Genomic DNA, 14355 nt, shown 5'->3' with positions numbered 1-14355 from the left:
CTCGACTGGAAAAGTAGAGCCTGATAGACACGTTTCATGCGGTATGTTTTTTTTTTTTCCTCCAGCATTTTTGTAGGGATATTAATCTTGATCATCTTATTTTGTGTAGTTAATCAAATTTCAATCCCAAACAAAGATTCTTTTTCCCTGCATTTTGAAAGCAGTGTGTTATAGCAACCTGTCTAGTGTATTTTCAAGTATTTTCTAGTTTTCGTCACTGACATGTAGTGAGAGCAACAGTGGTCATATGTTCTGACCATTTGCTTTAAAAGTTATTTAAAAGCTGTATTTGAAAGAGAGAGCTGTGTTCTTAGATCCCATCTGTACTGCTAATGTTTGATTGGAAGGGTCAAACTTGGGAAAACAATATACTTGTAGTAATAGTTCAATGTGTTCTTAAAGCAGAATTTCACCAGTTCTGTATTTTTGTGTAATTCGTCGGTTAAAATCTAAGCCGAGTCATTCAGAACGGTGATGTGAAATGATTAATTGTAGAGAAACTTATTGACTCCGATTTCTTAGTAGTGGTGGTGATGGCAAATAGAGATTGTGAAATACAAACATAGCCATGTTATTTACTATCCAAAATTATCAGTGAACCTACACTTGTCTTTTCGTATGTAAATTTGTAAAGGGGGGGAAAAAAAAATCTTTTGGTGCTATTTTGCCACACACAACATGCACGTACCTCTCTGCCATGAGCAGATTAAAAAAAGAATATGTGGGGGGAAAAAATCTCAAAACGATTGTGAAACAATCCTGAACGCATCTTAAAAAAACATCTGAATTATTTAATGTAATGTATTGTAGGAGCATGAACTTTCAGACCTCTGGTTCCTATTGCCCACACTGAACAATTCTGACTAAATAAGTTTCCATGGAATGGAACATTTTCACAGCAAACCACTCTGAATGACTGTTTACATCTTGACCATTTAAAAAAGCAGAAATTGTGAAAAATGGATGGATTTCCCCTTTAAAGTGTTTATTTTTGACAGCCCTAGTTTTAATATGGTTTCAATTAAGTCTTTAAAACAAAGTATTTTGAAAGGCTTTACATGGGTTATACATAATTATCATGTAGTTAGGATGTTTAACTTTCCTTGTTTAGCCTTTTTAATAATGTTTTACTTCATTAATAAAACAGGTTGAAGGGAATTGCAGTCTTGGCTTCTGTCTTAATGTAAAATTGTGGCCTATTCTACTTTTTCTCCTCACAGAATCTCAAGACATGTCCCAGTCTTTAGCTCCCATCACGGAGGAGCGAGCCTCACGCACACTTTACAGAATCAGCCTGTTGTGCCGGCTGCGGGAGCGCATCCTTCCCCACCCCTCGCTGGAGGAGCGCCTTCAGCTCGCGCCGTCAAGCTCTGACCTGCCCACCTGGTGGAGCATCCCTCAGCATGACCACGAGCTACTCCTAGGCGCTTCCCGCCATGGCGTGAGCCGCACGGAGCAGTCGATCTTCTCTGACCCACAGTTCTCCTTTAACCAAGCCCGTCAGGACTATCTCCAGAACCAACAGAACCGTCAAGAACCTGCTGTCCAAATCCAGACACACAACCAACCACCAGAGAAGACCAGCATCAAAGAAGAGAGGTTAGAAGACGAGGTCCGGCTGCTGGGGATGGAGTCAATTTGTCAGTCAGACTCTCTAGCCACTCCGATCTCCTTCTCCGATGGGAAGGGGAGAGGGCAGTTTGCTTGGGGCTGGAAGAAGAGCAGAGAGAGAGGATCTAAAGGAAGAGAAAGGAAAGAAGGAGATGGAGCTGGAGGACAACCATCAGACTCTGATTCAGATTCAGATTCTGGTTCGTCGACATCTTCTCATTGTTCTGCCAGCTCAGATGAAAGTGGGGACAGTGACGCAGAGAGAGAGCAAGGTGAGCTATTATGCCATTGCCTTCACAGATTAACACTTGCATTACAAAATCAGAACAGAAAAACTGAGCTGGTTCTCCAGAACTAAAATTATTAACTTATTTACAAAACATGTTAATTTGCACAGTTGGCTGTCTTGAGTGCCCACATGCTGTTACCAATCCTGTAAAATTTGGTGAAAGGTTTCCAAACACAGCTTTGAGCAGTAAAAAACATAAAATCACAATATTTTTATTAAAACACAAAAAAGTTTTGCTTAATTGTAGAAAATTCATCATGTTCCACACTGATTTTCAGACTTTGGGACACATTTACTTCAAACAAAACAATGAAATCTAACTGCTCACTATGTGGTCATGAGGAACAGTGTTGCAGCCTCACAAAAAATTTATGATAAAATTAAATCTTTGAGTTTTGCATTAAATTAAAAAGATCTCATAAAAAATAAAAGGATTTAGAGTTTTGGTGAGATTTGTGACAGCCATCTGATGCTTCTGTGAAATAGTTGCTTACTACTGGTTTTACTTAGAGCTATACAAATTGCTTTTCTGAACAAAACCTGCTGCAGTGCTACTTGACTAATGCACTTCATTTAAAATCAACTAGATTTTAATTCATTGGCTGAGATACATTGCACTCATTTACACTAACAACTACTTAGAATTAAGTAGGTAATTCAGTATATTATCAGACTTGGTATAGGCGTGTACTAACAAATATACTTGAACTCGGTCTGAAAAGTAACAACCAGCAACATGTCTAAGGCAGCGTTCACACAACAGGTAGAAGTATCGGATTTTCGTTTGGCTTTTCACAGTATCTTCTAAATGTGACCTGTATGCAGCATTCATCTGAACAGATCAGCAATTTGAACTAGTTTAGTGTGTTTGTTTGTTTATTTATTTAGCTTTAAGCATAACAGTGGTGTATATGCTGAATGTTGATTAATGTTAAAACCAATTTTTTTTTGTAATTCTTTATTTTTCCAGTGTAAACTTCCAAGCATTGACATTCACAATATACAATTTTCCTTTTATCATTTCTGATATCACAATTATGACAGTTTTTATACCTTTAACAACATAAACAATTATGAACATTGACAAACTAAAAGTAACATTGACTTCCAAGGTTGAGGTTCGTTTAATTTGAACCTTTTAAGAGTCGGATGTTGGGAGAGCCTCGTAAGGGAGAAAACTCTCCGCTTTTGAGAGGAGGCCCTTAATAAGAACAGTGTCGCGTTACTTTCCGCTTAGAATAAAAAAAGGGAAAAGGGGATAACGTACCTCGACATTTTAAAGAAATTTGTGTGTAAAATACAGAAGACCATTCTTAAATAATATGCATGTGTTTAGAAAGCAGCAGTTCACTTAGTCACTCGCGCTCAGGAGATCTCTGTCTAAAACTATGCAGTCTTTCTTTATACGGAGGGACTGAGTGTTCCTTTGGTTGCCCGCTCAGTTTACCTTTCTCTCCGCGGCTGTGTTTCTCAAGTCTCCTGCTACATGAACAGCTTTTCAATCTCCTCAAGGAGGGTTGGAGATGTGTGCACCACCTTCACTGTGAGTCCCCGCTTGACCATGTCTCTTGTAGCTTCTGTAGCATTTTGATATACCTTCACCCCGTCCTCGTAGGAAACTCGCAGCTTTGCTGGAAAAGGTGTTTGAAACCTGATTTTCTTACTTCAGCTCTCTTTTATCCTCTGCATATTCCATGCGTTTTTTGAGGACTGCGGGTGGATTGTCATGATCTACGAAGAATCTGCTATTGTTGAAGATTTCTTTCGCCAAGCTCGCCGGAGCACGTCTTCTTTCGTGCGGGCACTCTGGAACTTTGCCACAATAGAGCGGGGTTTCGAATCACCTTGAGCGGGCTTTGGAGCGAGGGCTCTATGTGCCCTCTCGATTCGGAGCTCTGTATCTTCAGGGTAGTCCAACTGGTTCTTCAAGAGTGTTTCCAAGAAATCCACCATGCAACTTCCCGCTGTGTCTTCTGGAATACCGTAGATTCGGATGTTTTCCCTGCGTGAGCGTCCCTCTTGGTCGAGCAGTCCAGCTTCAAGTGCAGTTTGCTGTTTCCAAAGTGGTCGTTCTTTGCTCAGTTTCTTCAATTCGTCCCTCTGCTTCTTCCAGTCTTTTGTTGGTCTTGCTCAATTCTCGTTTAATATCTGCAAGCTGTTGTCTTGTCGCGTCTGAACTCTTTAATTTCGCTCAGAATGCATTCGAGACTAGCGCTGGGCTGATCGGCGCCATCTTCCTCGGGTTCTGAGGAGCTGCTTTGATTTGTTTGTTTCGTCTCTGCTTCCATATTCATGGCTGGAATTGTTGTTCTGCTTCTAGTGACAACCCCTTCTTTCATCGTCCAAAATACTCTATTTTTCTGTGAATACTCAGTTTTCAGGGTTGTTTTTTCAGAATGTCGAGGAGCGATAAAGTTAGACGACCATTCTCAACGTCATGGTAGACCGGAAGCCAATGTTGAAACCAATTTTAAGAGCAATTCCTCTTTTTCAGAGTGATTTGGTGTGAAATGCTCTGTTTTAGAGAAACTTACCAAGTCAGAATTACTACACAGACGTTATTGCATGAAATGATTATGAACACACTGCCTGATGTCTGAGACATTGGTTACAATTTTTTTGACCTAATGATGCATTATTTTTATTTTTATGTACACATTCATGGTATAGCATTATGTGCAGGCAGTTGTAAGACTAAATAGTCCCCAAAGAAAAGATACAAAAAAACTCATTGTCCTCTTTAAATTTAAATGTGAATGTAACAAAGTGTCTCTTGTTATTGAGGCTATTTAACTGGCCTAACATATTTCTTAGCATGTAGTAGTCATATGTGGTGCCTTAATTTCCATGCTGCGTTGCATGATAAACTGTTTAAACTAGGCTTTCAGTTTGGCCCATAGATGTACAAACTGCTTATGCTACCCTTAAGTATATGAACCTTTTTGACTGTTGTAGCTTAAATATGGATATTTTGTAGTTTTTTTAAGCTTGTAACTGACACATTAACATGCATTAGAAGTTCCAGTACAACTCTCAGAAAAGAGTTACCTGGAACACATTGCTCAGGCTACCACTAGTACTCACTGGCTGTCTATAATACTCGCTTTGAAGGCTGAAAAGGCCCTGAAGGGTTCCCCTGTGATCTGCACTTTTTTGGGGAGCAGCTCTTTAGTTATAATATTGGCTTGATTTTTCTGTTCATTCTGCAGCAGCTCTAAAAATGTGTGATGTGGATGAAGAGAACAGCACCCTTTCATTTACACCATCTCAAGACGGCGCTCCACCAGAATCCCTCAATGACTCCCACCGTGTGGATTGGCCCAAGGTACTTGAGTCTAAGTATCCTTTATATAGATAGACAAATTTTTGAAAAACGTAAGGTTTTAGAGCTACTGAGCAGGCTTGTGGAAGACTGTGTTACTTACAAACACACTTTCACTTCTCAGGATCGTGTACTGATCAACCGAATAGATAACCTCTGTACTCTGGTTCTGACGGGACACTGGCTGTCAGGGCGGCGGTACACCTCAGATCCTCATCTTACTCTGGCCTCTGATGAACATGGGCTTGGAGATGACCTGGGCTACGCTCGCGTATCACGCAGAGGCAACAGCGCCCTACCTGGAGAGGCTGCAGATGGACAGGATACAGAGTTTACTGTTAAACTCTTGAAAGTAAGCACTTTTAGGATTGGAAGATATTAGTGTTGTAGTCAAGACCAGGAGTGTCTGAGATCAAGACAAGTCCGAGACCAGATTAAGATTTTTTTAGGATATAGAAGTAAATAGAGGGGAAAAAACAAACTGTCCATTTATTATCATTATTTATACTAGGTATACATTGAGATATAAGAGGCAAGACTGAGTCGAGACGAAGACCATTAACGTATGGTCTCAAGAGTACAACAACGTGTATACAACAAGGTTATATGTGTGCCGTTCATTCAGGTTTTTTGCATTCATCTAAAATCCTCTGTATAATTGCACTTTTAGGAAGAAGGGCTGAAGCTGACGTTCTCCAAACAGGCTTTACTGCCTAATGGGTCAGCAGGTGAAGCAAGTGGTCGTCGAAGGCGCAAAGACCAAGAGGTACCAACGGTCCAGCAATACTCATAAGTGTTCACATTTCAGTGTTGCAAAATAGCATACACATTTGTACTGGTTGAGACATGCGTTCTGTTTTTTAGTTGGCAGAGTCAGGCGGAGTACTCCACGCTCCTCGTAAAAGGGACCTGCCCAACTGGCTGAAAGAAAACCCAGATTATGAGGTGGAGGGTGACATGCTAGAGGTGAGGAGCACTTACTTTTCAAGCACACTTCATTTCCATTTAGTCCAACCCATTGACAAAACATTCTCTGTTTAACATTGCAAAGTCAAACAACTACTTATTCTCAACGGTTTGAGATTTAATTGATTTATTGCTGCAGCCCTATTATATTTGTCCGCCCCGGTTTTCTGGCATAGGTAACACAGTTGTCCGAGTCATTGTAACTGTTTGGTGCATCAACCAGTGAGTTAAAAAAAATTGTAATTGTTCAGATTTGTTCTTGCTTATGCTCACTGTGGTTGCTGTACCTGGCGAGCCCCACCATGTTTAAGTAACCTGAGTCGTATGTGATCCGTATATATGACCGCTTTTTATATTACAGCTGCTTGTGAACAGGACCAAAAGGAAGAGGAGAAAGAAGAAGATAGAGAAGGAAGCAGCCCTAACCGGCAATGAGAGGATTAAAGTCATAGACATGAGAACTGGAAAGAAGGTTATCTTCCTTACCATGCTATTTACCATTGAGAAGTTAAACTCCATGCTATTCATTATATTTGTCTGAAAGGTTTTGCTAGTTCATGTTCCGAGGTAATACACCTACATAATAGTTAAATTGGGCCAACAAGGAACTATCTATATTATTTACTGGTATTTTTATTTTTTTTTTACAAAGTAATATGAATAATGTTGATGAATATTGGCAAAGAATGCATTGTGGCTATCGGCTTGCTTAGCCTTGTGTTTGTGGATCCTTTGCTCAGTATGGTGGAATATATGGACCTGCACTTCAAGACCTGAAGGACTATCTGGAAGAGAATCCTGACCACGCTGTAGCACCAGAATGGGCAGATGCTGTTCGCAACTCGGTTAGTCCCAACACATGTACAGTAGCATGGACAAGACTGGCTGCACACCTCCCAAAAACAAAAACAAACAAAAATCTGTCTGACTGACAAAACAAAACTACGCCATTGACCGTCTAATTAAACACCGAGTTCATGCTTATAATATGTCCCAGGAGTCCCATACATAAGCAATGTTAGTGTTCAAGCCCCACTTACATGTGCACTTTTACCTAGAAACTTAACTGAAAATCAGTTCAAACTAGTCAAAATTTTGTGTCGTTCATATCAGGGAAGTGTGTTATGAGCCAGCTTGTTATATTAAATTAAATGTAGAATAATGCTGGAATGTTTGGGGGTAGATGTACTACAGTCTGCATCTTTTATCTGTGGGTAAAGGGGATTCCTGAGGAATATACATATGACATTTGCACAGTGCATGCTGGGAATTGTAGTAAGGGAACATTGATGGATGAAAACACAAAAAGGATATAAAATTGTAAAACCTGTCAAATAGATGAGGCTGAAGGATCTAGCGCAAATGCTAGTTTTAGCCCCACTTTTAACTTGTTATACACAATACGTAGTATATCTTATAATAAACCAAAACATTTTAGCATACTGCTGCTAACTGCGTATTTCCTGCTTCCTCAGGGCTTCCTTCCGGAAAGTTTTTTCCACAGACTGCTGAGCCTGCATGCTTCGTTCCCCAAAAAGAGCCACCATTACCTCTCCACCCCTTCGACCCAGCCCGACCCTCTCCTCGGGGGAGGCGAGGGCGAGACACTGGTTTCTGATGGAGCTTACATGATGGACGATGAAGACCTGGACGCCGGTGACCTCACTTCCTCTCACCACTTCCTGACTCCTGCCTATGACGTAAAGATGGAGGCTGGGTCTCTCGACATGGACGGAGGGGACGGTCTGTCGCAAGGTGGCTACGACAGCTCCGATAGGGAAGCGATTTTGGATGATGTCATCATGGCACCTAAAAATTCTGATTCTTCCTCGAGCTCGGAGGATTGACCACGTCTCACTTGTCCCCTTGATGTAGTCCCCCAGAGATCATGACATTCTTTTATTATATCTACCCCCCTCCACCAAAACAAACATGACTGTATTATTATTATTATTATTATTATTTCTTGCTTTTGAGGAATTATGGATGATTTTTTTTCAGTCTTTGCAAAGTTGTCTTAAGTAGTTTTGATGACGGGCATCATTCATTTGATTTACTCTGTACTGATTCTTCACTCCACGCCCAGTAAATTAAAATGTATGTCCTTCATGTCTGTCAAACTATCATTCAGCATTCCCTTCGTGTTCTGTGGCTGTGGGGAACCTCAGGCTGGACTGTCTGTTGAACGTCATGCTGAAGAGTACATATTTATATACTAACCTGTGCTGAGCCATGGTGGTACCTCAATCTAACTGCGGCTGCTTGTGCGCCCAGTTCACCAAGTGAAGAACATGGCTTTCATTTATTGGGTGTACATTTTCTTTTCTTTTCCTATTTTTTTTGGGGGGGGGGGGGGGGGGGATTGGGGAGGGTGCAGTGGGTTAGTTTCAGGGTTAGATACTGAAACCGAGACTAATGGGTTTATTGTTCAGTGTAGAGTTGGTAATATGCCTGCAATGATGCAAAAATTGAGTTTATTCCTATTTGATGAATTGACTCCAGCTGTCTCTGTGATGTAAACATGAATAACAATCGACCATCAAATCAAAAGTCTTGTTCTTATTTCGGGGCGCGACACCCAAAACCTTTTTGCATTTAAAATGTTTTGCCAATTTTTAAACATGAATTATATAATATCATGGCATTCGCACCCTGCTATTATTACTTGAGTGCGACACACTTATAGCAGACCTGCATGAGTGAAGAGCTTCAGCAGCCCCTGCACAGACGTTTCTGGGGGCTCAAGGAGGAAAAATGTGAATTAATCCTGATTCAGTTTACCGCATGTTCACACTCCGAGTGTAACTGTTTCAGAGGAAAGCAAATCTGTTCAGAAGTTTTCCCAAGGCAGCCTAAAAGAGTAGCACTTCTTCCCAAACAAGCATTTCCAGGCTGTAATGTTACCCACTGTATTGTCTATTTGGTGTCAGAAGTAGCAGTTATATGAAAGTTGTATGAAAAAGTCTGGTAAATATAACCTAGTTGAATTTAACATACTGGAAAAAATAAAACAAAATATAAAATGTGCCATAACTTTTAAATTGTAATCTCTTTTTAAAAATCTGAAAACAGTAGTTATGCATTAAAATGTGCGAAGTTCTCACTAGAGGATTTTAACATATTTTCACTTAGAAAATCAACAAATGTCATTAGAACAGGGGTGCCCAAATTTTTGCATACGAATGTAACTCCATTCAAGAGCTCCACATAGCCTCATATAAATCCCTGTCTTGTAAAACTCACTGTACCAACTTTTTTGTACATTTTTCCTTTTTTTCTGGGTTACTAGCAATGTTTAAAATAACCACGGGATGCATTGTGACTCCTGGGCCCAATCCCATTTCTTCCTTTCACCCCTACCCCTCGTTTTCGAGTGTCACCCTAACCACTTTAGAACTGAGTTACAAGGGGTAGTGGTTGAAATCGTGCCCTACGAAATGGGACCTTCAAATAAATAAAACATTGCTTCATTAACAGCTACACGGCTAGCGGTGCTCTGTAGGCGACGCAGCCCGTCTTCAGTGATAGCAGAGGAGGGTAAAGTTCGGCTCCTCACTGCTGGGCTTTGGTTACATTCAAGGCGTCATGTTTTCGAAGAGGCTATAAAACAATGATTTATTATTGTTTTTATCGCCCGCCGTTAATTCCTCCGTGATACGAAGCTGAAGTGAGCTGTTCACCAGCTTCTTTGTCGAATTTTCCCGTTCCGCCTTAAATGGTGCAGCAGCTTCATTCTGGCACCTCAGGCGTCAGAACTGCTGAACTATTTAAGGTGGAACGGGGAAGTTAGCTAGCCACTGAGACATTAGCATGCCATTAGCAATATTTTATGCTTGTTATGAAGAAAATGACCATTATACATTGAAACGACATTGAACTAAGATAAAACAGTGTTTATTGTAATTTTAACAGAGAAATTTCTCACATTTGTGGGTTTCTCGCCGGGTTTTTTTTCTCCTCATAGCACTGTGTTTGGAGTGGGTCTCCGTCTGGAGGGCCATGTAGCCCTAACGCTTCACCCTGTCCCTCTGTCTCAGCAACAATTGGGACAGCCTAACCCTAGACGTGGATGGGCTAAGGGCTGAAATGGGATTGGGCCTCAGATTCTCAGTGCTTTATTAACAGAATTCCCATCACTGCTGTGATGCATGCGTTGATGGAGGTCATAGTTCCTGAGGTAAGATCTCCATAGCTGCTTGGTACTGCACCAGAGGGCAAGAGTGATGAAGCTTATGGAACCCAATCTGACCCACTAGCTGTATTCTTGAGGCCAGATTGTGATGTTTGTATGTGTGTATATATATATATATATATATGTGTGTGTGTGTGTGTGTGTGTGTGTGTATGTATATATATATATATATATATAAAAAACAATTGCACATGCCAACAAAGAGAGCACATGTACACGCTAAGGGTTACCAAAGCAGTGGTCACCAACCCTTCTCATAGAGATCTACGTTCGTGCAGGGTTTAGTTGGAACCTACCTAACAGGACGCCCGTCCCCTTCACCTAATACTGAAGTATTTGATCCAGCCAATCGGGGACTTGCAAAGATGTTAACCTCTTAACATCCCAGGTCTTTTTAAATACTAAGACATATTATTCAGTAACTACAGGCAATTCAATCAGGTTTAGCTAATCTTAGGTTATAGAAGTGTCTAATAAAACTGTGGTTCCTGGCCATTTAAGGGGTTAGGAGTCGGTGTGGCAGATTACAGTTGGACCTACGTTCAGCAGGAAGGTAGAACTCAAGGACCAGGGCTGGTAACCATTGGGCTGTTAGGGCAGGTGCTCAACCCACCTGTCTAGATATGTGGGTGCACACAGCTACTACCAGAGAGCATCTAGTGAGGAGAATTACCACACAGTATTGGGCGCTCTCTAGCATTTAGCAACCCGGTTGGAAGTTTCCAGGCCTCCATTTAACTTCCCTTAGTGTTTCTAGAGGACCGAAAGGTTACGGAGAGGGGACAAGTGCAGATCTACGCCATCTGCTGTTGAGTCTCCGTTCCTTTCACCATAGGGTGGTGCCACTCATTTTCTGACCATATGAGCACAGCACCAATGAAGACTATATATCAGCAGATCATTTTGCAGAACAGTATAATAATATAGACTGAAGTACAAGTAGCAGTATGTAGTAATGCCAACCAATCAGCACTCAGTAGCAGTATTGCTAACCAGTCAGCGCTCAGTAGCAGCAATGCTAACCAATCAGCACTCAGTAGCAGTAATGCCAACCAATTAGCACTCAGTAGCAGTATTGCTAACCAGTCAGCGCTCAGTAGCAGCAATGCTAACCAAGCAGTGCTCAGTAGCAGTAATGCCATCCAATCAGCATGCAGTAGCAGCCATGTCAGCCAATCAGCACTCAGTAGCAGTAATGCTAACCAAACAGCACTAAGTAGCAGCAATGCTAACCAATCAGTATTAAGTAGCAGCTATGCTAACCAATTAGCACTCAGTAGCAGTAATGCTTACCAATTAGTGCTCAGTAGCAGCAATGTCAACCAATCAGTGCTCAGTAGCAGTAATGCCATCCAATCAGCATGCAGTAGCAGCAATGTCAACCAATCAGCACTCAGTAGCAGTAATGCTAACCAAACAGCACTAAGTAGCAGCAATGCTAACCAATCAGTATTACAGTTTTTCCCAAATGTTTAAACGCATTTCTAGAAACTCGGCTCAGTTTCTCAAAACTCTAAACACAGACTGAAAATTATTAACTGCTTTGTTGAAACTCCACAAATATGTAGCAAAACTGATTCCTTCCACCAAAACAACATACACAGCTATTTATATGCTTATCTCTTGCAGAGCATCAAATAAACACTGACAAGACAAATTCAAAGCACTATTATCAGACGTATTTGTGTATGTTTTTGACTTCATGAGGCCACTGTACAAATTAAAATGCATACAAGTCCATAGAAATATGTTGGCTTTCTTTTCTTTATATTTATTTGGTGCAGTGTAGTACCCCCCATATAGCATTTACAGTACTACATGTATATCTGACACACATGTAAGCCATTTTTACTGTATGTAGTATGTTGCCATTGTAATTTTGAAATTTTTAATTTTCACCTATGTAAGTACAATGAGAAACATGATGAGGAAAATCAGTTCACATACAAAGAGGAAACATAAATGTATTTATTGTAAAATACAAAGAAACAGATCACTGTTCATCAGACCTCTGATCTTGGTCAGGCCAGAGGACCTCATCTACATCAGCTGCAATTTTCTCCCTCGCCAAACAGCGGGGGAAAAAACGCCTTGCATGGCAAATCCATCCTTGGCAATCATCTGCGTGGATGTCATCACATGCCTCCTCCATTGCCTGAAGTAGTGCCACACGCTCGTGGGGTCTGCGTTCGTACACTTTCCACCTCCATGCAGAAAAGAATTCCTCGATTGGATTGAGAAATGGGGAATATGGTGGAAGGTGCAGCACAACAAATTGTGGATTGTTAGTGAACCAGTCATTGACCAGAGCTGCCCGATGGAAACTTACATTATCCCAGATGACAACATAGGAGGGCTGCTCTGGTTCTTCTTCCTGTGGGAGGTTGAGGAGGTTTTTGAGTTCATCAAGAAATGATACCAAACGAGGAGTGTTATAAGGACCAAGTTGTGCATGGTGATGTATGACCCCACGGGGACCAATGGCAGCACACATGGTGATGTTTCCACCACGATGCCCAGGGACATTGACAATGGCACGGTTGCCAATGATGTTCCTCCCCTGCCGCCTGATCTTATGCAGGTTGAACCCTGCCTCGTCAATGAATATATATTCATAGGGAACAGCACTGGCATCCAGTTCAAGCACTCTCTGGAAAAAAAGGAAAAGGATCATATTAGACAAAAGGCCTGCCTAGACACACTGAGGTAAACAGTGACCTGTCCAAAAAGGGTACTGAGAGGGTGCTGTACTCACATGCACATATTGGTATCGTTGCTCCTTCACATGGTCAGACTTGCGCTCAAATGGAACACGATATACTTGCTTTATACTCAGCTGGTGACGTTTTAAAACACGGTCGATTGTGGACAGGCTGACCTGGTCAATGTTTGTGAAATGAACATTGTCTTCCAGGACTCTGTCCCTGATTTCCCTCAGGGTAATGGCATTGTTTTCCAAAACCATGTTTACTATGGTGGTCTCTTGTTCAAGTGTGAATTTCTGGCGTCTGCCGCCTCTTGCTAGCCGTCTTTCTATTCTGATAAAAGTATATACACACACATTATAGGATACGCATTTCACTATATTGCTACATAAATATAAAGACAAACATTGCACTATAGTGCACATTTCTGTGAACACTAAAACCAAGTGGTTACTTACCTATTCTCTTCTGTAAAAGCCCGGATAACTGAGGCTACTGTAAAGCGGCTCAAATTTGGCTGGACTCGACACCCAGCTTCAGCCATGGTTAGGCCATGATTCATTACATGGTCCACTAAGGTTGCCCGTATTTCATTTGAAAGATTTCCTCGTCTTTGCCTTCCTCTTCCTCTTCGGCCTGCTAGGCCTCCTCTTACTCTGACTCTTCCTCTGTGCTCCTGTTGCTCCATCATCTCGCCTAACACCTGTATCAGTCACTTGAGGCCTCTTTTATACTCTGACAAATTGATTTGTCAAATTGACAGATTGAAACGTTCTTCTAATTAAGTTTGCACAGGTGCAACTTGTATGAGACTACTTGAATGACTACTAAATGATGCAATTTACTAAGACTACTAAATGATGCAATTTGTGTTTAGCGATTTGCAAAGCTGTGATTTAGAATGATATTTGAGTGAGAACATATGGAATTGTGCTTAGAGTTTAGCCGTTTTGAGTCACAATGTTAACACATGAGCTTCATATTTTTGGATTTGTGTGCATTGTTCCACATTTTGTGTGTATACAATGTGGAAAAACTGTAAGTAGCAGCTATGCTAACCAATTAGCACTCAGTAGCAGTAATGCTTACCAATTAGTGCTCAGTAGCAGTAATGCCAACCAAACAGCACTAAGTAGCAGCAATGCTAACCAATCAGTATTATGTAGCAGCTTTGCTAACCAATTAGCACTTAGTAGCAGTAATGCTAACCAATCAGCGCTCAGTAGCAGTATCTCTAGTATTCTACTGTCCAAAACCTGTCTGCTATAGA

General features: G+C 41.1%; 1 protein-coding gene across 1 annotated transcript in view; it reads left to right on the top strand.

The window, feature by feature from the left end:
* The window catches only part of LOC119264982 (chromodomain-helicase-DNA-binding protein 8-like), a 20838-nt gene extending 12524 nt beyond the window's left edge, over positions 1–8314 (top strand). The window contains exons 10-17 of the mRNA XM_037544045.1: positions 1221–1883; positions 5110–5225; positions 5347–5574; positions 5893–5988; positions 6087–6188; positions 6550–6660; positions 6929–7033; positions 7664–8314. Coding sequence (XP_037399942.1) covers positions 1221–1883; positions 5110–5225; positions 5347–5574; positions 5893–5988; positions 6087–6188; positions 6550–6660; positions 6929–7033; positions 7664–8035 — 1793 coding nt within the window. The 3' untranslated portion in view covers positions 8036–8314. The remainder of the gene's footprint in view (positions 1–1220; positions 1884–5109; positions 5226–5346; positions 5575–5892; positions 5989–6086; positions 6189–6549; positions 6661–6928; positions 7034–7663) is intronic.
* Positions 8315–14355: the final 6041 nt, after the last annotated feature.

Source organism: Pygocentrus nattereri, chromosome 2, assembly GCF_015220715.1.
Source record: "Pygocentrus nattereri isolate fPygNat1 chromosome 2, fPygNat1.pri, whole genome shotgun sequence".
Lineage (NCBI taxonomy): Eukaryota > Metazoa > Chordata > Actinopteri > Characiformes > Serrasalmidae > Pygocentrus > Pygocentrus nattereri.
Note: the sequence above shows the minus strand (reverse complement) of the source record. Positions and strands in the feature narration are given on the sequence as shown.